Genomic DNA, 25902 nt, shown 5'->3' with positions numbered 1-25902 from the left:
GTGTCTCATAGAATGGAGCCCTAATCCTGATCAGGAGGGTTTTGAGTGATACCATAAAACAAATAAAAGATTGGCAGGAAATGGCCATCTGGTTCTTTTAAAATGACCACTATCAACCGGTACAAACATAATAAATATTTTTCAATTTACTCAGGAAAATAAGTTTCCATGGTTCTGAACTATATAGCCCACAAACAGCATGCACGTCATTTTAAAAAGGATTGCTATCCACCAGCTCTGGAACATGGGAACCCATTACACTGCTGGATTTAAGTTTGCTGATGGAAGCATATCAATGTGTTTTATACGTTTACTGCCAGAAATCCCAAAAATCTGTGCAACGCTTCAATCAATTGTGCCAGGCAGAAGTGTCCCTATTCCAAATAGTTTACAAGATTAAAGGTACAAGGAGATACAGTATGAAGAGCTTTTTTTACAATATGATGTAGCTCAGAAGCCTAATGTGAGAAGTTAGCAGTTCCCACAAGCGTAATTTCAACTTGGGTGCATTACATTTGGTCCCTACTTTTCCAAACACTAATTCTGTATTTATACAGCTACCTTATTAAATAAGGCCTTGCTTTTTACTAAAATTGAAAAGAGCATAGATCAACTGCACATACGGGCATGGCTAATTGAAGTGCCTAGTGAAAGTCACTACAGTGAATGAGGCAAGGCTTCTGTACAACCATTACATGGCATTCCACGCACTTTTTTTTTTTTTTTTGGATGCACATCGAGTCAGTACTCTGTCTTAACTTTTACTTTCTTTAAGGCATGAAGTGTTATGATAATGACAAAGACAGTACACATGTATAAAGACAGTTCTATCCAGTGTGTGTTAAAAGCCTAGAGAAATCAAGCAGATAGAAGTAAATATATTATCAGCAGTGGAAATATTTTGAGGTACAAAAAGATTGTAAATTAAACACAAAATTTTCAGCTAGCTTCCATTAGTCAATACAACTGATTTTGTACAACCCTATCCTCTAATATTCAACTTTCATGGTTGACCTAATCTGACTTTTAACGTTGAGGTACATGCTAACATCAAGCGTTAGACCCTTGAAGCAGTTTCCAACATTGGCAACCCAACAAATTTAAATCAAGGATTAGAAAAATAAGCTCCCTCTTCAATACTTGTCCACAAAATCACTTAAGCCAACCAATGGTTGTGGTGTGTCCAGGAGAAGACTGTTCCATGGTCTTCCCCCTTACTGTGGTGTAGGGCATGGGTGAGGCTGTTACAATAATCTGAGTACATAAGGTTCATTAAAAATAAGGGACTTGCAGTACCAAACCAGAAGCAGCCCATAACATGATTGCTTCCAACACAGACACATGCCACCTGATTGCAGGTTGGCAGGACAAACTCTATTGATGCACAGATTTTAATGCCAGACATACTATTATCATTCTATCTAGTTTGCTTCATAACGCAAGCCACCGAATTTCAAACAGTTCCTGCATCAAGGCCATAACTCCTAGCTGAGCTGTAATGCTACATACCACCTTTTATAAAGGCATCTAATCTTGATTCAAAGACTAAATGATGGATTTTTCGTCACATCCCTGAGGTAAACTGTTCCAATGGTTAATTACCTATGTTGAAAATGTGTGGCTTATTTCTATTCAGAATAGTTTTCCAGTCATTGGATCTTCCATACCCTTGTCTGCTAAATTAAGCCTCCATTTACCATTAGAATTTTTCTCCCAGAGATGCCTCAACCTTTTCTCAAGTTAAATAGGTCAGTGTTTCTCAACAAGCGATCCGTGGACTGGTGCTGGTCCCTGAGATGTCCCCGACAGTTTAGGAAGGCAGCAAGCCAGTCCCTGGCCTCAAAAAGGTTGAGAAACACTGAACTAGGTAGACTGAGCTTTAGTCACACTGATACACAGTATTTTCAGACATCTAATATTCTTGTAGCTCTTTTCTGAACCGTTTCCTATTTGTCAACATCCTTTATGACATTCAGACACCAGAACAGAACAACATTTTGATTCAATGTGGCAGACCACAATTCCAGGCCCGAGTTTAGTCTTTAGGCCGAGAGTAGGCTCAGAATGAGTATAATCACACCACAGATGTAACAAAAACAGATCTTGAAGACAGAGCCAAGCCGCCACTACCAAAGATGTTATGCAAGAAAAGGAATGAGGGTTGGGGGGTTCCCAAATAGTTCACACCTAAAGACAACACCTGCTGCTACTCTGGATAGATTGCCTTCTCCCCAAGACAGATACCATCTAGATCCAATTACACTGATAGATCCAAAAGTACAGAGCTGTGAGGCATGAGGAGCATAGATGCAAGAGCTATGTCCCTATCTTCCTTCATATCATAAAGCGTACGTATTCCTGCCATATCTTTGGGCAAACAGTTCCTTATTCTGTGTTTTAGTTGAGTGCTTAGACCTGTTTCTAATAGCAACACAGATGGCTCTCTCTAAGAGGATCACACTTATGGATCCAAATACTTATATTTTCTTCTACAAACTTCTGTGACAGTCAATTTTGAAACCTCTGCATTAGACTCACATGACCTCCATTAAGAAAGTTTTAGCCTATTGTTCACATTGGGTGAGGCTCAACTATTTCCGCCCAGCGCCCTTTTCCAATGCCACTTTACCAGTCTGATAAAAACCATATAACCAGTTTAAATTTACTTGAAAATTAACTTTTAATACACCACCACCACAAAGCAGTGGCAGAGAAGGGAAGAGATTGTTCAGACCTGCTGCCTGTGAAAGCAAATACGATAAGACACTAAGAGCAACTGGGGACAGACCCTTTGCAGCATCACACACAACTTGCTAACTGTAATCAAATCAGCAATGCATTCTAGAAAGACTCTAATGCTTACCATGCCGAAGCACACACTCCCAAGTATGTTTATGTGAAAAGTCAGCCCTCAACTGATGATTCCCATTTTCTATAGCACAGAAGTTCTTCACTGTTGCTACCACTTAGAAGCCACTTAATCTCAAGTATATTCAGCACATCACAATGGTCATATGCCATTCTTTTTTCAGTTTACATTCATGTATGCCATAATCTAATTTCACACCACTAAATTAAACCTGCACCTCTAACCTAAAAGTCAAATGTTACTAAATGCAAGTGATGCAGCACTGATTCATCCCTGTTGAACATCTGTTTGTTGTAACTACAGTTTGAAAGCCTGTTCTGTTTTTCTACTTCTCTTGTACACCTCTGTTCAACTGCATATCAATTTATTAAAAATGAATATGTAATCCAGTCACCAACATGACCAGGTCCTTCACTCACCTTTAAAAGTAGAGACTTTTGCTACAGAATCAGAGTTTATAGTAACGTTAACATGAGAAAAATTATGTCTTTCCTTGCCTTTAATTAGGACTGCTAAACTTTTGATGGCAGGAAACAAATCTAATGCTAAAATCTATGTTGCCATATAAAATACATAATTCAGCTTAATAAGCAAATTATTGCAGTAGGCATCCCTGAAGTGTGACTTCCACTAAGGTTTAGTTCCATTAATAGGACTGAGGTGAACAACTGAGCTGGAATTCGTTTTCAGCTGAAAGGATACGGAGTTGTTATCACTGTTTCAATAGGCAAATTAACACTAATTAACAATTGCTGAAATTTAGTGAAATTGACTGCCATTCTTAACACTGCACATATGGGTAAGGCAGACATTTTCACAAGAAAAACAAGGAGAGTTAACTGCTTTAACAGAACTGAAGCAACAAAGAATTAATTCATTTCCTTCAAATCCAATTCAGTCTACACAGATTGACATTTGCATCCATAGAACTAAATACTGTGATCATATCAAACCATTAACTACAATCTGAACCAATGAGCCTAGACTTCTGTGATTTTGGAAACATTTTGCAAGCTAGGCAATATTGGAGCTTTGTACTGATTTTACCGTTTGGACTTCCCCTACAAAGGGAAATATTACACATTTACTTGAAATCAAGTTTGCTTTCACAGTGATAATTCACGTACACCGATAAGCTGGTTGAGACTGGGCACCTTTGAAATCGAGAACAGGCCTCACACTGCTGTTGGCTACTCAAGAAAAACTCTTGTGCAACAGTACCCTCTTCTGAACATGAACAATGACAGAAACCCGAAGAATGATGTCATCTTAAGTTGTTTCACATATTTGCATATTCAACAGAGGCTTCCCTCCAAGTTCTATCCACTCTCCACTGAACAGGCAAGTGCCTTAGTTGAATCACTCTTGCTCCAGAAAAAGCAAGAACATGTTTTCTAGACACGAGCTCTGCATTCATTTCAAAGCTATCTAGCAGCTTTAAGATCTGTTTGAGGGACCAAGAAACACTCGTTTCACCTTCTGAAGCCTTCTGGCCAGTCTTTTGAATTTGGAAGTTGCAAGGTCAAGAATACACCAGATGCCTTTCTTCCCAGCCTCAAAATAGCACAGAAGCTAGTTAGTTAGTTCTCATGGTGTTGGTGGGACAGTACAGAGGCCACCGAGTGCATGTGTATCCATGAAATTCTGTCCTAAGCCAAATCTAGTGTATTACAGAGTAAGATGCTTGTGGGGTACCGATCACATCTGAGGTCTTCCACGGGGAAGAATCTTTCCCCTTCTGTTTTCATTGGGACCAAGTCAAAGATGATTCTCCCTGCGAAGTTGGTATGCATTTGGAGCAGATGACCATACCATCTTAAGTGTTGTACAACCATTTGACAAAGTGGGACCTGTTTAGTTAGAAAACTGATATCTTCATTCCACTTGAATTTCTACAATTTGATGTTTTCCAGCATGCACAGATGCTTCATCCAAATGATGTCCAACTTCTTTTCAATCTTCACAATGAGGGGCCATATTTCAGTCCCATAGGCCAGAATACTGACCACTGAAGCATAATATATCCTCAACTCCATCTCTCTACCTATCAAGGTGTTTGGTTTGCAAAAGATATTCTCAACTATGTGCCCTGTTATTGATTCTTTTGCAATGTAGGCTCCAAGTTCTCTCTTGCTGCCACCCATCTTATTGACAGAGCTGAGATAGGTAACGTCAACAATCTTGACCGGATGGCTGCCCATAAAGATGCTAGAGCCTGCAGTGTGTTCAAAATCACCCACCAGAAGAACGTTGGATATACTTCAAAAAATTTTCAGGCAGACTTTTGTGGCTGAGCTTTCCAGGGCTGTAAGTGCCACAACTAACTCTCATTAGTTTCACAATAGTGAAACATCATCAGCAAAATACATAGTAAATAAAAGCATTTTGGCATATACTTTGATGAGAACTTGGCTAACGTCCATTTTATAGAGACCAGGTGGGTGAGGTAATATCTTTTATTGGACTAGGCAGTGCATAGCTTGGTTCAAATGGCAATAAGAAAACCTTAGGAACAAGTTTTGTGCATGAAAGCTACCAGCTGGGAATGAAATGGGACACATGGGTCACCTACTTTCTAAGAAGCAAAGCACAACATTTATGATCAGTAAACCAGAACTGACGGCTGTGGGTTTGAACTCAACACCTCCAGCCTATCAAGATCTAATAGAAGACATTAAAACCTTGATCACACTGCCTCGTATCTGCAGAGCACAGGCTTGAAGAATCTCTTTCTTTAGTTTTACAGACCTTGCCACACCCTTCCTGGAGAGAGGTCAGCTTTATCTCAGTCTTTAAAATCAATGTCTTCACCCTAGCACTACAAAACAAACTATGGAACATTTTCTGTAATACTGAAAAGATATATTTCTTAAGCAAGTGAATCACATAGCTAGAATAACTATCCCTGGTACTATCCAAGTTCTCTAAAGAATACTTTGTCATGAGATAACAAGACCTACGATATGTCTACACTGCAGGCACTACAGCAGCACAGCTACAGCATTGCAGCTGTACCACTGTAGAGAAGCATCTATGCTACATTGACGGAAGGGATTTTTCCGTCAATGTAGGTAGTAAACCACCTCTTAAAAAGGCAGCAACTAGGTAGATGGAAGAATTCTTTTATCAACCTAACTGCAACTACAGTGGGGATTAGGTGACCCTAACTATGCCAAGCAGGCTGTGACATTTTTCACAGCTCTGAGTGATGTAGCCAGGTGTATTAGGTGTATACCAGACCTTACTATGCCTTAGCTGAGGATCCAGACTGGGATCACTGTCAGATAATCTGCAACTCATGCCCTCTGCATCCATGCAGCACTGAACACTCAAGGCACTCTGCACTCAAATCACTGAACATGTCTCCATACTTATGAGTGAGCTGAGTTTTACTTGGATAGAATGAGTTGTTAAAAATTCTGTAGATCCTCCACAGATTTATGGCATTTAGTTTGAGTTTTAAATGAGTTCTGTAATTTTAGAAGTAAACCCAATAGTTTGTGAATTAGATTGTAAAAGTATGTCCTCTAGTTTAGCAGTTTGTCAAATCTTTGTCCCAAATATCTTACATGAAACAACACAAAGTCTTCAGTTCCCATATTGTCAGCACATTGACAATATGAGCTCAAGTTACATTTCAATGTGATAATTAATGGACTTTTTGGTGCAATTGTTTTTAACTTCATCTTCAGCAAGAGATGATACTGCTTTCAAATAATTTCATGAGCAACTGTCATCTTTGAAAATGGCTATTACCCTATTCTCAAGGGAGATAGGGCCACAGATTACCACAGGCAAAGACAGAATAGTTCTGTATAGCTCGAAAGCTTGTCTCTAACAACAGAAGTGGGTCCAATAAAAAAATATTCCCTCCTTCACCTTGTCTAATAGACAAAGACAGTCACATCTCCACTCACCTGCTGCACACAGGGCTGCTTTCCTGTGGGCAGCCTATTGCCACAGTCCCATTGATAGCAGTGGGAAACAGCTGCTATTTTCTGAAAGGTAATTCACTTCCTCTGAAGTAAGAAGCTATTCTTCCTTCCTCTTACTTCCCAAATCTATCTTTGGCACAATCACCAGTTGGCAGCATTACATAATTTACAACTTGTAAAGTAGTGTTGAAGTGCTTTTCTGGATATTTCAGTTATCCAAAGTTCCATTTAGATCAAGGGTTCCAAATTTTTTTTCCCTGAGGGCCCCTGCCTTCCCCAGCCATCCCCTCCCAGCCCCCGCTGCCTCCTCCCTCCCCCAGTACTCCGAGCTCCCTTCCGTGGCCTCACACCCCAGGCCCAGCCCACTCCTTGCCTCTTGACAACAGCAGCCGGAGAGCAGCAGCTGCTGGCTGGGTGTCCAAGATGGGATGCATAGGGAGGCGCTTCTGAGTCCAGAGGCTCCCCCTGGTCATACACCCTCTGAGCACCGTGCCCACAGTAAGGGGTAGCCTCGGGGCTGGCCCGTTGGCTCAGCAGGGGCAAGCCCTGCTGCCTGAGCCTCCCTGCCAGGCTGACAGCTCCAGGCAACATTGCCCACCCCCCACCCAGTTAGCCAAGGGCTCCAGCCCCGGGATCACCCACACTCACCCTCCCACCTCCGACAGCCATGGACTGCAGCTTGGAACAGGAAAAACAGTGAACCCTCCAGCCACCCTTGGAGCCACTACCCCTCAGGGCTAGCCCATCCTCTCCCATCCACCAGCTCCGCCTCACCCCCTGCCACTCTCCAGTGCTGGGCTCCTCCGGCCCTGAGCGGGAGCCATTGCCGTCTGCCACTCTGCCAGTGTATACAGTTTGGGGGGGGGGGGCGGTAATACCCCCCATGCCACTCCCCTCAAACTCCACCCAGGGAAGACCACCTGGGACGGTCACGGCCCCACCTTTGGGAACCCCTGACTTAGATGAAGCTGTTGCAAATAGCAATAAGGTATGCGCTCTGCTAAAACTGACTTTGTACATCGTTGGTGCCAGGAACTAGGCTGAGATTTCCATGAAGTGACTGCCTGCATTCTGATTGTGACCACCTGATCCAGGACTGTTGTGTACATAATTACATCAAGTACCATTTCAAACATACCTAGACTCCATGTCACTAATTTATCCTTCACTAGGAAGGCAATTTGCAAGGCACCAGGGGTATGTCTTCACTACCGGCCGGATCGGCAGGCAGCGATCGATCTAGCAGAGATCGATTTATCATGTCTAGTCTAGACACGATAAATTGCTCTCCCGTCGACTCCTGTACTCCAGCTTGGCAAGAGGCGCAGGCAGAGTCGACGTGGGGGAGTGGCAGCAGTCGACTCACCATAGTGAGGATACCACGGTAAGTCAATCTAAATATATTGACTTCAGCTACGTTATTCATGTAACTGAAGATGCATAACTTAGATCGATCCCCCACACACACACACACACTGTAGACCAGGCCCAGAATTCTGGTACCACTCAGAGAAGCAATATTTTTATACTCAATTCATTAGAGATATCAACATGATAAAAGGGTTTTAGCATCCATATGTGAAATGTTGACTGACAAAAAGGAAGTTTCTCAAGAAGACTATACTTAGCTGGAGTCCAAATTCAAAGATGCTTTAGGGTAAAGCATTTCAAAAAAGTTTTCTTTATCCCAAAAATAAGCATTATGAACCCAGAAATTCAGAGCTAAGGTTAAACTTAAAGTTTGAAATGTGTGATATTTCTGAATAAAGGACATGTGTGATACTGATGTACTTCTAGTCAATTCCATTCTGCCTATTTGGGAAGCCTTGATAAACGGGATAAAAGTAGACAAAATAATCTATTAATTGCAGTACTTGAGCCAGGTAGTCAAACATTTACAAAGCTGCTATTTCACATCACTACAGAACCTTCTTCCCCAGAGTACGCCATTTCCCAGTGTATGGGGGAATGCAAACACTTTCCAACTCAATTGTGAATTTATCTTAAACAAAAACAAAACAAAAAACCCACACCGCTAATTAGACAACTTTTTAGATCATGATCTGCAGCTCCTAAGAGATGCCCTAGTTGGCAGGAGTTAAGCAGATCCAATGGGGCCAAAGTAAATCTCTAAAAAGCAAGGAAAAGGCTTGTCTAGCTGTTCGTTAGACCATCAGAAGGGACTTACTTTCTGGAAATCAGAAATTTTCCTTTTATGAGAAAGGGAGCCTACTGTGACGCTGTCTGATTGTACAAGATTTGTTGTAGTTGTTTAACCATGGCAATATCCATGATATAAAAGGTCATATTCAAAGTGTCATATAAGACATCAATGGTTACGATTTGCTAAGCATGATTATCCTATTTATATGCATGTGTCATTTTGTTTCCTGAAGTTATTAATATTGGCTATGTACTGACATCATACATGTGTGTTGTATTCCTACATAGTACCCAACAGGTAAAATTTATATTGAAGCCAGACACTATGTGTTGTTGGCCCATTAAGGACACTTCACTTGTCACCAGACTTTGCTCAAAATTCACATCATGTATGCTTTTGCAAGTCACTTGTTTTGCTTCTTTTAATAAAGCCTATCCACCTAGAAAGGGTGTCTTCCCTCCTCAAGGAGAGATAGCTGGGCAGCTTCACTCAGTGCCCTGAAAGAACAATATTCTTCGAACTAGAGAGAGGTGGAGAAGATGAAAGGTTTGTCTGGACCTCATCCCCCACTCATAGCCTCGCTAAAGCAAAGCATGTACAGAGGTATCTCCTCCCATTAACATCTCACCAAGGACTGGTAAACAAACACATGGGTGAAACCAGAAAACCAGAGAGGATAGGTGACTGGGTGACAGTATGGAAGCACACTATGAGGGCACCCAACCAACTTCTCTGTCCATCAATGGAGTCTTTGATCCATCAAAATGTAATGTTTGCATCTGGGTATTAACTTTTTACTACAGTGCTTGGCAGACTTTGTGATAAATGAAAGGGGTGATAAGCTCCCTTTTATGGACCCAGCTAGCCAGCTAGCTATAAAATCCCTGTTAGTAGCTGTTCTCTACTTGCTTTACCTGTAATGGGTAAAAAGCCTCCCTGCAGAGGTAAAAGGAAGGGAGTGGGCACCTGACCAAAAGTGCCAATGGAAAGGCTAGAACTTTTTAAAATTGGGGGGGGAAACTTCCCCTTTGTCAGTCTGTGATGTTCTCCTGGAAAGAAGGGACAGAGCAGCTATGCTGTAAAAGCTTGGGCCAGGTATGAAAAATCATCAAATGATACCTAGAAACTACTCATTTAAAACCCCAGATAGGTAAGTAGATCAGGGAATGTCTAGGAAGACGTGATTACGTTTATCTGTTTATTTCTTTATGGCTTGTGCACTCCTCTGTGCTAACCCCAAATGCTTTTGTTTTGCTTGTAATCTTTAAATTAGACCTCATTCTTATTCTTGATACTGAAATTCTGTAAGTGGGTTTTTTAAATCTAGCAATAGCCTGAGTTTCAAATGTATTTTCTTTCTTTTTGTTTGTCATAAAATTTACCTTTTTTAAGAACAGGATTGGATTTTGTGTCCTAAGAGGTTTGTGCACATGTTATTTAATTAGCTGGTGGCAACAGCTGATTTCCTTCGGTTTATTTCTCAGCTCTTCCCGGGAGGAGTGGGGGTGAAAGGGGTGGAGGGTACACCACCGGAAGAAATTCTGAAGTGTGCCTTCCTAGGTTCTCAAAGGTGTTTTTGCTCCTGGGTGGTGGCAGCATCTACCCATCCAAGGTCAGAGAAAAGCTGTAACCTTGGGAGTTTAATACAAGCCTAGAGGGCCAGTATTAATTTTTAGAATCCTTGCGGGCCCCCACCTTCTGCACTCAAAGTGCCAGAGTGGGGAATCAGCCTTGACAGCCTTTTAGCCCAAACAGAAAGCACATGCCAGACAAGTTTAGAGCGTGTACAGTAACTCCCTGGTTCTGGGTACCTGATTTAGGCTATGTCTACACCTGAAAGATAAGTCGACCTACATTAGGTCAACTTACAGCCACCACATTAATTACTGCAGTGGCTGATGTCCACACTACCCTCCTTCTGTCAGTGGTGCGTGGCCTCACCAGGAGCTCTTCCATTAGCTGAAGAGGGGCAACGTGTGGGACTGAGATAAGGGTTCTCAGCTCCCCACAGCTGCCCACTGGGAGCGCGGCTGCCCCCTGGGACTTCTTGCCTCCATGCTCCCAGCCGGGAACAAGGGGAAGCCGCCCGGGACATCTTGCCCCCATGCTCTCAGCTGGAAGATCCATGCTGGGCATCCAGTTGGCTGCCATGCTCCCGGCAGTGAGCTGGGACCCTGGAGGAAAGCAAGGCTTCCAAAAGGGAGCAGAGAGCCCAGGCAGCAGCCCAAGCCAGGAGCCTTGGGTGGTAGCCCGCTTGGAGTGGAGACCAGCCAGCCTGGGAGGTGGCTTTCTTGTCAATTTCACAGCTCCAGAAAAGCCATGAAATTGACAAGAATGACAACCAACAGCCAATGTAAGGAACGCAGCGTCTACATAGACACTGTATTGTCCTAACTACACTGACATAAGCCCTATGCCTCTCATTGAGGTGCTTTTATTATATTGGCATACCAGGGGAGTTACTTTGGCAGAGGAGCATTTCAGTGTGTAGACCTCCACTGTTTTGTATAGTGTAGAAAGACCTTAGTATTGCTGGAACTTTCCTCTGATGTCAACAGTGGACAACATTCACTGCCTGTCGAACAGATTAAAAGAAACTTCGCCAGTTGAGCCTTCTCTGCCTGCTGAGTCAATAGGATGAAATTCAGTAAGGACAAATGCGAAGTACTCACTTAAGAAGGAACAATCAGTTGCACACATACAAAATGGGAAATGACTGCCTAAGAAGGAGTACTTCGGAAAGGGATCTTGGGGTCATAGTGGACCACAAGCTAAATATGAGTCAACAGTGTAACACTGTTGCAAAAAAGCAAACATCATTCTGGGATGTATTAGCAGGAATGTTGTAAGCAAGACACGAGAAGTAACTCTTTCCCTCTATTCTGCGCTGTTTAGGTCTCAACTGGAGTATTGTGTCCAGTTCTTGGTGCCACATTGCAAGAAAGATGTAGACAAATTGAAGAAAGTTCAGAGAAGAGCAACAAAAATGATTAAAGGTCTAGAAAACATGACCTATGAGGGAAGATTGAAACAATTGGGATTGTTTAGTCTGGCAAAGAGAAGACAAAGGGGACATAACAGTCTTAAAGTACATAAAAGTTGTTACAAGGAGGAGGGAGAAAAATTCTTCTTCTTAACCTCTGAGGATAGGACAAGAAGCAATGGGCTCAAATTGCAGCAAGGGAGTTTTAAGCTGGACATTAGGAAAAACTTTCTGTCAGGGTGGTTAAGTGCTAGAATAAATTGCCTAGGGAGGTTGTGGAATCTCCATCATTGGATATTTTTAAGAGCAGGTTAGACAAACACCTGTCAAGGATGGTCTAGATCAGGGATCGCAAACTCAAATCACCACGAGGGCCACATGAGGACTAGTACATTGGCTCGAGGGCTGCATCACTGACACCTTTTCATATAAAAATACAACCCCCCCCCCGTGAAACGACCCGGCCCCGCCCCCACTCCATCCCTTCCATGAGGCCGCGCCTCTTCCCACCCGGGGAGGCAGGGGGGACGTGGGGAGCTTGGCGGGCTGCAGCAAATAAGTCTGCGGGCCGCGTGTTTGAAACCCCTGGTCTAGATAATACTTAGTCATGCCATCAGTGCAGGGGACTGGGCTAGATGACTTCTCAAGGTTCCTATGATTCTATGATAATCAAACATCCTAGGTGAAGATTTCCTGTTTAAAAGTAACGTTAAATTAGGCATTTAGGAATTTTAACTTTCTTTTCAAGTTGTTTGGTATGTTGCTATAAATAAAAGTTTAAATAGATTTACATAATCCTTAAGATTTATTATTTTCCCTACAAAACTGGGATTAGATTATATCATTTAAACACTGGTACAAAGAGCTGCAGTAGGAGTATTCTTTCATTTACAATTTTTTTAAGGCAGTGCACTAAGTAATATTCTGAGTGAATATTACTATTTTGTCTCAGAATCCAGCTTAGACCTAAAAGGTTATGAATGTCCATCATCTGCAATGTCTAAAACTTCAGAGTCATCTGCTGGTACCACCATCAGTGCTGTAACTAAAACATGCACCAAAAGACTTACTTCATCATCCAGTAAAGTCATCAATGAGTTTGTAATCAGGACCAACAAATTCCAGCTAGACTCCACAGATTAAAAGATTGCTCAGTTCATTTATGCAAATTCCCCCTTTCATCTTGTTCAGACACAACATTTCATTCACATGGTTCAATCATTATAACCAGGTTCCTCTCCACCAAGCAGAGCAGCCATTCCCAGAAGGCAATGAGGTGGCTCCCTTATAATGTTGTTTGGCAGCCACCTGCTTTGTCCACTGCTTGCAGAAAGAGCAGCCAGTTAGAGCTAGCTGGGGAGGGCTTGGAATCAGGGTGGACCAGCAGCCCCCCCAGCAGCTCCCCACTCCCCTAAGTTCCCTGTGCGGCAGCCACCCAGCAGGCTATCAGTTGCTAGCAGTTCAGCTGTCCCTCCCCCCACTGCCATGTGCTGCTCCTGCCCTCTGCCTTGTAGCTGCTCCCGGGAGCCTCCTGCTTGCTGTGTGTGTGGGAGGGGGGAGGGGAGCTAATGTCAGGGTGTCCCCCCCCTCCCACCTGCTTCTGCCCCCCGCTTACCCATCTCCATAGAGTGGCATGGGGGAACATGACAGGGCTCAGGACGGAGGGAGATTGCTGGCAGCAACTGCTGTCTCAACTTGCTGATCTACTTAAAAAAAGGCAAGGTACTTAGAGTGGGGTCAGCATACTTAAAGGGGCAATGTGCATATCTCTCTCTCTCTCTCACTCACATAGGGTGTGTGTCGGTCTGCGATGCTGTCTCCCCTCCCTCCACTTGTGCTGCCTTGTAGAATGTGAGGCTACATTAACAACAATGTGTTAACCCTTGAGGGCTCAGCTGTTCTAGTTCATCATTTAGCAGTAAGGCATTCCCTGGGAAATATCCCACCCTCTGACTTCACCACCTCAACCAAGCTTCACAATCATCATTGCTGTGTACAGTATTAAATTGTTTAAAACTTATAGTGTGTGCGTGTGTGTGTGTGTGTATTATATATAGTCTTTTGTCTGGTGAAAAAAATCTCCCTGGAACCTAACCCCCCCATTTACATTAATTCTTATGGGGAAATTGGATTCGTTTAACATCGTTTCGCTTAAAGTCACTTTTTCAGGAGCATAACTATAATGTTAAGTGAGGAGTTACTGTATATACTACATGTATGGCCCTGAGGATGTCGCATGGGCTGCAGCTGTGTGGGCTGCAAGTGCCTGCAGGCTGCAGTTTGAGAACCAATAAAATAGGGCTCCTACTGATGTAACTTGCCCATTACACTGACTTAACTCCACCTCAACGAGAGGCATAATGCTTAAGTCGATGTAGTTAGGTCAGTGTAGATATTGCATTACTTACATCGACAGTTACTGCCTTTCAGAAGCTGACCCTCAATGCCCCACACTGACAGTTACTGGTGAGGACACGCACTGCTGACACGAGGAACGTAGAGTGAATATGCAAAAGCACTGTGTAGCCTAATTCTGAAACAAAAAGCTTATTATCTTCTAATCAAATTAATTGGCAAGCCTATAACCCATATTACCCAAGTTAATAATATTAACCTCCTAAAATCAGGCAACGTAAGTAAGATTGGCTTGGCAGGCCAGTCAACTGACTGGACAAATATTTTCAAATATTCCAGCAAGAATCTCAGGATGTAGGCAGCAGAATACCTTTTTGATTGCATCATAGTACCATCCGTTAGAAGCCTGCTTAAATGTCTTGATCATGCATTTTAATGAAAGTTAATGTCATCTTGATCATTCAAAAAGACTCCAGCCAAACATTTTATGTATGTTTATATTTCTTCATTTGTGTACTAGGCCATCAATATACATGGTGTTTAATGTGATTTGTAAACCAAGTTGAGATATGGATTCTTCCCCAAAGAGCTTACAAATCTAAACTGACTAGACAAACATACAGAAATTAACTCCGAATGGATGTGGGGGGAGGGGAAGGAGGAGGGAAGAAGGTGGTTCACATTCATTAAACCTCCTACCCCAGAAAAAAGATGCACAGCCATTAAGCTGCTTGAAGAGTTGGCCTGCTGCCTACCTAGCATAAATCCATTTTAAAATGACACCGTTCGTGCGTTTTATTTTTTTAATTTCTCTTTCTTTTGTAGCTGTTCAGTCTTCAATAACCTTCACACTTCAATGCTAGATTAACATGGTTAACAAAAAAAAATTGTGGTTTTTTTTTTGTTTTTTTGAGGAGTCAGTGCTTCACATTTGAATTAATTTATCTCAGTTAAGTAATTTCTTTTTAAATTGGACCTAAATACTAAAGGCTAGGCCTACTTAAGATCATAACATCTTACTCTGTTATCATTCTAATAAATAAGGGCTTTAAAATGTTTTTGAACAATTATTCTGGGATTGGTCAAATGCACAACCATGAAGTTAGATGAGATTAAATGTATGTGTAGATGGTTTTCAGGTGCTCTCTCAAATTGTGTTTACCTGCTAAATAAAAATACTTAAGAATGTTGGTGAATATCACTGGCAGAAGGGAGGTGAGGCAAGCACAAAAAACATTGTCAGACCTGCATGGTCACATGCCACTGTAAACATAGAATCATTTGCTTAAGTCATAATGTAAGCAGAACAACAACGAAATTCCACCGTAAGACAAGAATGGGCAAGGGCGCAACTTCTCAGAGACAGGTACACGCACACAGGTGCAGCTAGCCCCATAATTAAGACACATGACATTTGGCAACTAGATTGTTCAGTTATGTATGGGCTACATTGCTTTTCACCTGTAATTAAGTACTGGGAATTGTTATAAAATGGTCACTAAATAGCTTTTGGATCGAGTTCTCAATCCATTTCCTGGACAGCAAAAGGTGGTAAATTAATCTTTCACCCCAGTTTTCATCATCATAGTTAGAGAAAACTAGCTCAACAATGTTCAGAAGCAGTTCTCCAATGCCAGTGCCAAACCAGTTATATGGACAGATGGCTTCCCCTCTCTCCAGTGTTGCCCATCTGGCACCTTTCATAAGCACTAAATTCACTTAAGGTAAACTAAGTAGGCATCTCAAATTGGTTTTCAGTCTATTAGGATGCACTTCTAATTTACTGACATTCAACCAAAGAGACTTGGACGGCAGAGTTTTTAGATTAATGTTTTCTAATCAACCCATGTCTGCAGCAACTGACAAGTGTCACTGATGCAATCAATCGATTACCAGATTTCCCCATCTTACTTTGAAAAAGATAAAATGTTCTTCCAAAATGTAACCATGAAAGCATGCACTGATGGCAGCTGGTCTGTTTTTATCTTCAGTGTAAATCCAAAAAAAATACTATACTATTGTACGTTCTGTAGATGTTACATCTGGCACTATTAATTTTTTGTATATTCATTTATATACTTAACCTGGATAACAAGTATAGAAGGAACAGTGATTTTATGTATTTTGAATGTTCATGTATTTTGAGCATTTGCATTGCTGAATATTGATAAGTGAAATAGTTTGTTGCTGTACAGAGGTGGGCAAACTTTTTGGGCCCAGGGCCACATCTTGGTGGGGAAATTGTATGCAGGGCCGAGGCAGGGGGTTGGGGTGTAGGAGGGAATACGGGGTGAGGGAAGGGGTGTGGCATGCAGGAAGGGACTCAGGGCAAGGAATTGGGGCAGAGGAGGGGTGCAGAATGTATGAGGGGGCTCAGGAAAAGGGGTTGGGGTGCTGGAGGGGTGCAGGGTGCAGCAGGGAGCTCAGGGCAGGGGGTTGGGAGGCAGGGTGGAGGAGGGGTTTGGGCTCTGGCCCGGCGCCACTTACCTAAAGCGGCTCCGGGGTGGCATAACTGCACTCAAACAAAACAATGCAAAATTTGAGCGCCTACAAGTACACTCAGTCCTACTTCTCATGCAGCCAATCACTAAGACAAACAAATCTGTTTACATTTACAGGAGATAATGCTGCCCACTTCTTATTTACAATGTCACCAGAAAGTGGGAACGGGTATTCACATACGACTTTTGTAACCGGCATCGCAAGGTATCTACGTGCCATATATGCTAAACATTCGTAGGTCCCTTCATGCTTTGGCCACCATTCCAGAGGACATGCTTCCATGCTGATGACACTAATTAAAACAGTAATGCATTAATTAAATTTGTGACTGAATTCCTGAGCGAGAAAGTTTCAGCACTGTAAAGTGGCAGTGTAGACAAGGCCTTAGTGATTGGCTGAATGAGAAGTAGGACTGAGTGGACTTGTAGGCTCTAAAGTTTTGCATTGTTTTGTTTTTGAGTGCAGTTATTTTTGTACATAATTCTACATTTTAGTATAAAGAGATAGTACTACAGTACTTGTATTAGGTTAATTGAAAAATACTATTTCTTTTGTTTTCTACAGTGCAAATATTTGTAATAAAAATAAATATAAAGTGAGCACTGTACACTTTGTATTCTGTGTTGTAATTGAAATCAATATATTTGAAAATGTGGAAAACATCCAAAAATATTTAACTAAATGGTATTCTATTATTGTTTAACAGTGCGATTAATCACAATTAATTTTTTTTAATCGCTTGACAGCCCTACTTTTAAAAATCTTCCTATTTCTCAACTGCAATCAACATGTATGAAACTAATGTGGTTTGTGAAAGTATTGTTTCTTTTTTTATAACTATTCCCAGTTGTCTTGCTGCGTGTCCTAAAGTAAACACACAAGCTGGACAACTCATTCAACAAAACACACTTTTTACAGTTACCAAAAAACAGAATTCTATGAACTATTGTGTTATACTTTTTTCACTTGGCTTCCCTTATACAACTTGAAGTATAAGAGCAACTCCCTTCCCCTTCCCCCGCACCCCCAGGCCCCTATTCACAGCCACCATCTGATTTAAGTGGATTCACTTGGATGTAGTGACAATATTATAGTTGCCTATAGTTTCACAGTTCCCCAATACCTTCACGCTACCGCTGTGAGAGGGCAATACTAATCCAATGCAACTTCAGACTTTTCCACACCCAAAAAAATATTACTTATGCACAAATTGATAAAGAGGACAGAAAGAATAATTAAGTCCATACATAATCTGCATGCACTGCAACTGTCTGTGCGTCTCAAAGCCTTCCCTGGCACTGCAAGTTATCATTGCTTTTAAAGTTTAAATTAAAAAACCCAGTGAAAGTAAAATATTTATATTTATGTACGTAAAATATTTATATTTTATATGTAATTTAGCCCAAGTAAATTTACACAGCATTGTGTCCTATTAATCTTCGCCAAGATTATCCAATTTGACTAGCAATTGTGGGTTGTCGACTCAAGATTTCTCTCTTGGAGGGGCCTGATTTTGTAGAGGATGGAGGTTAACTTTCTGAAAGTGTCTGCAACCTCCTGAGATGACAGTTACATAAAAGGTTAGTAACTAACCACTGCACTAAAGCTTCACAAAGTTTCTAAGCAGCAAAATAAGATGAAGGTTTATTTACTTATTAGAAGACTGCAAATGAAGAAAGCATCTTAAGAAATTTGCACACTCTGCTATTTTATTTCATACAGATGAGCAGCAACAGAAGATTTGATTCCAATGCAGTACACAAGTTTAAGTTGATCCAAAGTTTGATTACAAGTCTATCTGCAATGTTAGCAATTGTTACACAACCACTAAAAAATTTCTTGATCGCCAACTTTCACATGAAAATAAGATTCTGAAGATAATCAAATTCTCCAGATTTCCCTAAAACATGCTCCAAAGGATGAGTATCTGCTATCTGAAGAAAAGTCATCAAGAGGAAAAGGCCTAGATAAACTCTTAACTTAAACAGAACTTGCATAGAATACATGCAAGACTGCAAGAAAGCACTCATTCATTTTACTCATCTCATAACTGTCAAGCAGCTTGTGGTTGGAAATCTGAAGAATAATGATGAATAATCAAGTGAAAACTTGTCAGTTGCACATGAGAAAAGCAGACTGGTCACTAACTTACTAAAAACTAGCATTCACTTTTAAGAGTCACAGAGCAAGTGCAGCTTTGTCTATTTTAATTGATGATATGTCTCAGTGCTAGACAGTCTTACACATCTATACATCGTGAATAGGCATGTTAAAGCCATGGAGATGGATAGCCAGGTTTGACTGTAGTTTTGGTTCTAGATACTGACTGCACCACAACTAAAGGGGGGCAGAATCTGTCTGGGCTTAACCGAAGAAGGCCAGCTCTGCTTTGTGGTTGGGGGGAGGGGATGGAGAGAAAGGTCAGAAACTGCTATAAAAGGTCAGCTTTGCAGCAACGACTCACACATCCCCCACCCCAGGAATGTGCCCTAGGTGGGGCAAGTCTCTCTGTCCAGGCAGCAAGGAAGCCAGCATCCACCCTCCCTCCCCTAGTGGAGGTGAATGGCATGCTGGGTTAGGACCTGCTGTGAGCATTACGTTAGTCACCCTTTTTAAAGGAGGGCTGTGAATGAATTTTTCCCACACCACGAGAATTGGCTTTGGTGGAGTATGGTTTTTTCGCCTTCCCCACAGCGGGTGTGAGGATGGACCTTTTCTGGTGAATAGAAAAGGTGGTAGGCCATATGTCGCAACTTATTTTGTAATATTGGGTGGATGTTCAGTGCAGGTACTCCATAAGGAGGGCAGCCAGTGACCAGATAAATGGCCTGGTAAAGGACTTAAAAGGAGGTACTGGATAAAGGAATAGAACGGGGGAGGGGGTTGGGGACTCCTATGATTGGTACGGCAGGGAGCCAACCCCCTCCCCCCCATTCTCATAGCCCTCCTTAACCCTCTTACAAAGCTGGTGGATGGTAAGGTCCAAGCCATGGGTCGGCTGGGGGACCTGGATGGAAACAAGGGGGGTTGGTGGAAGCCCCGGAAAATTGATTTGAATAAGCATGGATTTGCCTGCACTGTACACTTTATCTGCCAGGTAGTCCAAGACATCTATATAATAAAGTTGCGGCCTAATTAAAACCAATAACAAGTCTCCTGTCCTTCTTGCGGTATACCCAGACAAATGACGCTTGGGTCAAAGTATAGCAACATGCTTCAAAATATTGAGTTTTAACAATTAGCTATACTCCTTACTAGTGGTAAACACTGGTGTTTCAACTATTCTCACCATTTTTATCATTGCCACTGCACAATCAGATCCCCCTAAGATTGCAAAGGCTGACCAATTTCTCAATGGCTTTTCACATACCAAAACTAGAAACAAATATAACTGCATGTCAAACTTTAGGAAACTGTTTGAAAATACACACCTCTCAACTACTTATTTCAGCCATAAATAGGCTTCAAAGCATTCCAAACAACTGTTTTAATTACACTGCTAGATGTAACACCTTAGGGACAAGGGGGAATTACCTTAAGAGGCAGGGTTTTCTTTCATGTATATCCAACCCTGCTCAGTTTTTGTCATCAGAAGAGATCCAAGTTTGAAAGGGTATGGCTACAAGCCTTGTGAAACAGTATCAGAGACAATTTATTTTGTTTTATACTGCCCAACCTACTTAAATTGTCCTGAAAAAGAGCCCAATTGCAACCCACTACTTTCTCTTGCAAAATGTTCAAGAGCAACTCGCTAACATCTCTGCTCCTCTTCCTCTGTCCAACACTGATCCATTTCTGCTTTGATGACTTCTTATACTTGCAAGCAACAGAACTACCACTAGTTAAGCAAAACCTAGGAGAGCATGCAGAGAGAGCACTCTCTCATCACAGGAACAATGTGGAGTGAACAGGAAGGGAAACTAAAACATGACTAAGGAGATGAGAGAGAATGATGAGTGAAACTACTCCAATACGGACTTTTGGATTATGTAGTACAGTACCTTCTCTGTTACCGGCTAGTATTAGATGCATTAAAAAATGTTAATAACAACCCACAGAGACAATAGTGTTGTAACATACTCCTATGTAAATTATCTTCCTAACTTCAAGCCATTTGCTTCCATCTCTAAGCATGAAGGATAAATGCTTTAGCTTTGTTTGTCCAACGGTAGATTTTTATCCATAAAAATTAGGGAATAATCAGCATCCTATGGAATTCTTAGCATCAATAGCACTTCCTGATACCAAGTGCCTCAGATTAGTTAGGCTTTATGCAAGAAGTTATTAGCAGTTTGATATTTTTAAAATTCTAGTTAAACAAGCCCTCAAAAGATAAGCCACAAATCAAGTTGCTCTCCTCAACTATAGGTGAGCCTTAAGTTCCAAGTCTTCTGTCCTTCACTTCAGCAAAATATCTAACTCCTTATATTTGGCCTGTGCCAGTCAACTCTGGCTAGTGGAACTGTTTCATTGCTGTGTTGACTTCCGGGCCCAAACCCTGGGACCCTCCCATCTCACAGGGTCCCAGAGCTCAGGCTGCACCCTAAGCCCGGAAGTCTATGCAGCAATGAAACAGCCCCACAGCCCAAGCCCTTTGAGCTCAAGCTGGCTGGCATGGGCCAGACATGTATGTCTAGTTGCTGTGTAGACACCTAAGAGGCCTCAGGTGCACCAGTGCACTCAACTATGAAGTCAACATTAGGAACAACAAATCTGTTTAACACTACTTATTTTTAAACAATAAGCTATACTATTTTAAATGTAGACAGGTCAGAAAGTGAGAAGCCTTTTTAGTGCCAATGTATACATACTTGGGTGCTTCTATTCTTAATTTTCACAATATAACATGTGAAATTATGTTCCTTTTTAACTTTAAGTTTTAGACAGTGAAGCCAGTAATATACCTTTCTTCAATTAAGGTGCCAATTTGTATTTCATAGTCACATTTCCTTTCTAAGTTTCTCTCTGTTTCAAATTATGAAGAAACTGACTATATAGAACCAGGGAGACTATAGACAAAATACTTTCACACACAGGGTTTTTTGATGTTGTTTTGTTTTTTTTGTTGTAACTCACAAGCTTAGGTAAGAGTCAGACCTGAGGGATAGCTCAGGGGTTTGAGTATTGGCCTGCTAAACTCAGGGTTATGAGTTCACTCCTTGAGGGGGCCATTTAAAGACCTGGGGCAAAAATCTGTCAGGGATGGAACTTGGTCGCCAATTGTGGGGCACGGGTCAGCCTCCACAGAGGGTGGGAAGAGAGCGCCGCTCTGCCCCCAGTTCTACTCAGACCATGGCCACTCGATCCCGGCCACTTTCCCAGCTGCAGCTCTGCTCTCAGCATGGCTCAGCTCCTGACCATGGCCCCACTTGTAGCACTGGCTCCCAGCCCCTGGAGGGCACAGATGATGTAAGGGGAGGCACAACCAAAAAAGTTTGGGGACCACTGCTCTAAATCATAGTCACAAATAAAACAGAGCCACAAACCAATTTACCTAGTACATGCACAACAGTGAAATTCCAAGGGTGAATTTCATAGCAATTTGATATGCCAGTCATGCAGATTAAATTACCTCAGATTTGTTGCTGAGTAATCCACCTCATCTGGGACCATGTCTTACATCCACACCCAAGCACATTTTTAAAGCAGTTCCCATAAAGCTAATTCTTCCCTAAAGGTAGAACTCACCACCAACCCTGGAGATGGTGGCACTGATCTGATACATATGATAAATTCTGATGAAAGTTTGGAAGAGGATTTTTGTACAGTTGCCAAGTGCAGACCCCAGCATTTGTCATGCCTACGAAGGACAGGGATGTTACTCCTTAATCCAGTTGTTATATGAATGGTTAATCAGATCATGTTTAGAGTTTCCCCCTGCTGCCCTCAGTGCATACTTTCTCTCCCTCTTAACAAAGTGCTGTTGAGCTCAAGGTCCTGTAATATGGAAGCCTAGACTTACAGATTTAAGTCAAATTTCAAGTTTTATAGAATGGCATTGTGGAGGTAAACAGTTTTTCTACAAAGTATTGCCATATACAAAATACACTGTAAGATGCTGAGGCACAATGAGTCTTTATTGGCATTAGTTTGGGATGACTTGCATAACTTACTCAATTTGGCAGATCCTGAGTAACCCAACTATACCAAACTATCATGTACACACACAATAATTTAATTTCAGACAACTCAAAAGTCATAGGTAGAAGTACAGTGGAATCCCCCTCCCGTCCCCTCCCCTCCTTTAAATATTCCATTACCCTTATTACCTGTACAAAGACAAGGAAGTTAAGATTAAGGTGCATGAGAAAACTCATTTGAAGCTCAGGGGATTGAATCCACTGAGGCAAGCAGCTCCTCTCAGCTACAGTTTAAACCAACAAAATTTAACAAGCTCACTTCTAAATTATGGAGCAACTCTCCAGCTGAGCACAGCTTAATTTCCCCTTGGAAGGTCTGAGCCACCACAGCAGCCACCTGTGGCAAGTTGCCTTTTTACCCTACACCCCCCCCCCCCACTTGGTGTATATCAAGCATTCTGTACCCCCACCACCACCCCTGCAACAACAGGATGCTAATTCCCAAACAAAGCTACAAAGGTTGAAAGCTAATATGCATTTTTTTTTTTAATATTGCTAGTTTTATAAGAACGAGGTTTAGTACCTGATCCTGCAAACCTAAATACCGGAGTAATTTTAGGCATTGAGCAGTTCCACTGAGTGCAAAGGGTCTAAAACAAACATATGGTTCTCACTGACAAAGGAGTGAAAGAGAATGAGAGAAAGGTGCCTTTGAAAGAATATGTCTTGTTTCATGGAAGTAAATCTACCTACCACTGGCAAATACCTGGGATTTTCTCCACACAAATCTGAGTCTGGGAATAGTTTTGCCGATCAGACAAACTACAGGGAACAAGCAATACTGAACTACCTGTCTCCATCATTAAGTAATGTTCCTAAAACTCATTTAAATTTCTCCCTTATAGTGAAGCTAGCCACTATTTCCTACTTCTGGACTCCCATAACACCTGTTGGCATCGAATTTCAACATGTATTGCCTTACAAATTTTTTTTAGCATAAACATAATGAGAATTGAGCAGTATAGCCCCCTTATCACTAACAAGTGAGAAGACAAATTGGTAAATTCATCTAGCAGTCTCCTAGTTGCCAGTATAGGGATCTGGTAAAATTTAGCTTTTTATAAGTGCCTATTCCATCTCTTCATGGGGAACCCAACCACAAAAGCATAGAGGTAATGCCTGAAATAAGTAAATGCAGTTACTTTAAGAAACCAGTTAAGTTCCACTGTGCAAGATGAACAAGACTTAAAAAATGCGTAGTTGCTGAAAAGTTAGATTAATACATTCTGAGTCTTCAAGTTAGCCACTAAACCCCAATGGTGACTTTAAAATTACTAATTATTTTCACATTTAGAAGGCACTTTATGAAGTGCATTGGCTGCATATATCTACTTCTTGGTGTGTTGATTATCAAAGAATCAATAGTGTGGTCTTGATCCCAGAACAGGTGTAGCACGGTCAAGGTTACCCCAGTGATTACTTAGTTCAGCCCTGGTGTGAGCACGTGAAGTCCCTTAAGCTGCCACACCACGGCTGAATTCAGAGCCCCCTGGAAAGAAGCAGCCCAAACGTGGTTTACAGGCGGATTCGAGGCAGAACCCGTACTTGTTGCTATGAGTCACGGGTCCTGTCTCGCGGGGGGAACCGTTCCTGAAGGAGCGATGTTTTAAAGTCAGCATCACGCGCTCAGCCCAAGCTCAGGGCCCTCCGCGCGCCCCGCGCCTCCTCTCGGGTTGCAACCGGGTGCTAGGGTTAGCGTGCAACAGCTGTCTCAGAGACCGGCAGGGTTTTTCCCTGCACAATACCCAAGGCTTGAGGGGCACGCAAACCGCTCCGCAGGACCCGCCCGGCTCTCAAACCCTATTACCAACCGCCGGGGCGGCGGCAGCAGCAGGGATAGCACCAGGACGGGAAGACACCTAGAGCCGCACCGCGTGACTCCAGCCCCATGCCAGCCTCCCGCCCCCACCACACGCCCTCCAACCTCCTCCCACCGTGCCCGGCACGTGCCCGCCCCCGCGGTGCCCTCAGCCCCGCAGCTCCCTCACCAGCTTGGGCTTGTTCCTGTTCTCCTCCTCCGCGGCGCGCCCGCTGCGCTTGAGGTTCGCCCTGCCGGAGCCCGGGGTGTCCTCGCCCTCGGCGCCCGGGGCCGCCTGGTTCTCCATCGTCCTGCCCTGAGCGACGGCCTCCTGTGCTGCAAGCGGCTTCCTCAGGGCCCCATAGGCGCTGCACACACCGCAGGGCAGACAGGCGGCTCCCCCGCAAGCTGGCTCCCTGCTGCTGCTGCCGCCGCCTCCTCCCCCCACCCGCTCCGGCCGGTAGGAGAGAGCCCACGGCACCCTTCTGCGCATGCGCCCACCCTGAACACTGGCCTAGTGAGCATGCGGCCAGTTCCGTGCGCATGCCCCTTACGAAAGTGAAGCCATGGCGAAGCTGCCGCCCTTACCTCGAGCTTCTCCGAGGCTCCCTTTTCCTGAAGTCCCGTAGCAGAACGGGAGGGGGAGGGGGAGGAGGGGCGGCGAGCAACAGATGCGACAGCAGCGGGGGAGGGGATCTAGCTGATCCGGAGCCCGCGGGTCACATCTGCTGACTGAGGGCGCGTAGGGAGCTAGCGTTTTTGCGGCTGGTGGCTGCTCCAGGGACACCCAGAGACAGCGAAATACCAGCCCCGCTTAGTCCGAGCGATAGCTCTGCTTCGCTGCAAACTACAGCTCTGCCAGTGCATTCTTCCCAAGGTGGGAAAGTGCTTTACAGCTTCCCACAGTGTAACCAAACCACAGCTACAGTCTCACACCAGGCAGCATCGGGTACACCGCCCCCCTCCCCAAATACATGGGAAAATTAATCTAATTCTCTCAGCTCCAGAGTCCAGCCTTAACCGAGGAGCTAAATACCCTCCCTAGATAACTTCGGAGACTTCCTGGTCAAGGAGCAGTTCCTCTCACCTAGCATGTGTTCTCAATCCCCATGTTACTTTAATTTCAGTGAAACAACAAAGTTCTAAACAGAAACAA

At 42.9% G+C, this 25902-nt stretch overlaps 1 protein-coding gene across 1 annotated transcript in view; it reads right to left on the bottom strand.

Annotated features, from left to right (window-relative positions):
* The window catches only part of DIAPH2 (diaphanous related formin 2), a 908304-nt gene extending 883065 nt beyond the window's left edge, over positions 1-25239 (bottom strand). The window contains exon 1 of the mRNA XM_065411177.1: positions 24937-25239. Coding sequence (XP_065267249.1) covers positions 24937-25239 — 303 coding nt within the window. The remainder of the gene's footprint in view (positions 1-24936) is intronic.
* Positions 25240-25902: the final 663 nt, after the last annotated feature.

Source organism: Emys orbicularis, chromosome 9 (genome assembly GCF_028017835.1).
Source record: "Emys orbicularis isolate rEmyOrb1 chromosome 9, rEmyOrb1.hap1, whole genome shotgun sequence".
Classification (NCBI taxonomy): Eukaryota; Metazoa; Chordata; order Testudines; family Emydidae; genus Emys; species Emys orbicularis.
Note: the sequence above shows the minus strand (reverse complement) of the source record. Positions and strands in the feature narration are given on the sequence as shown.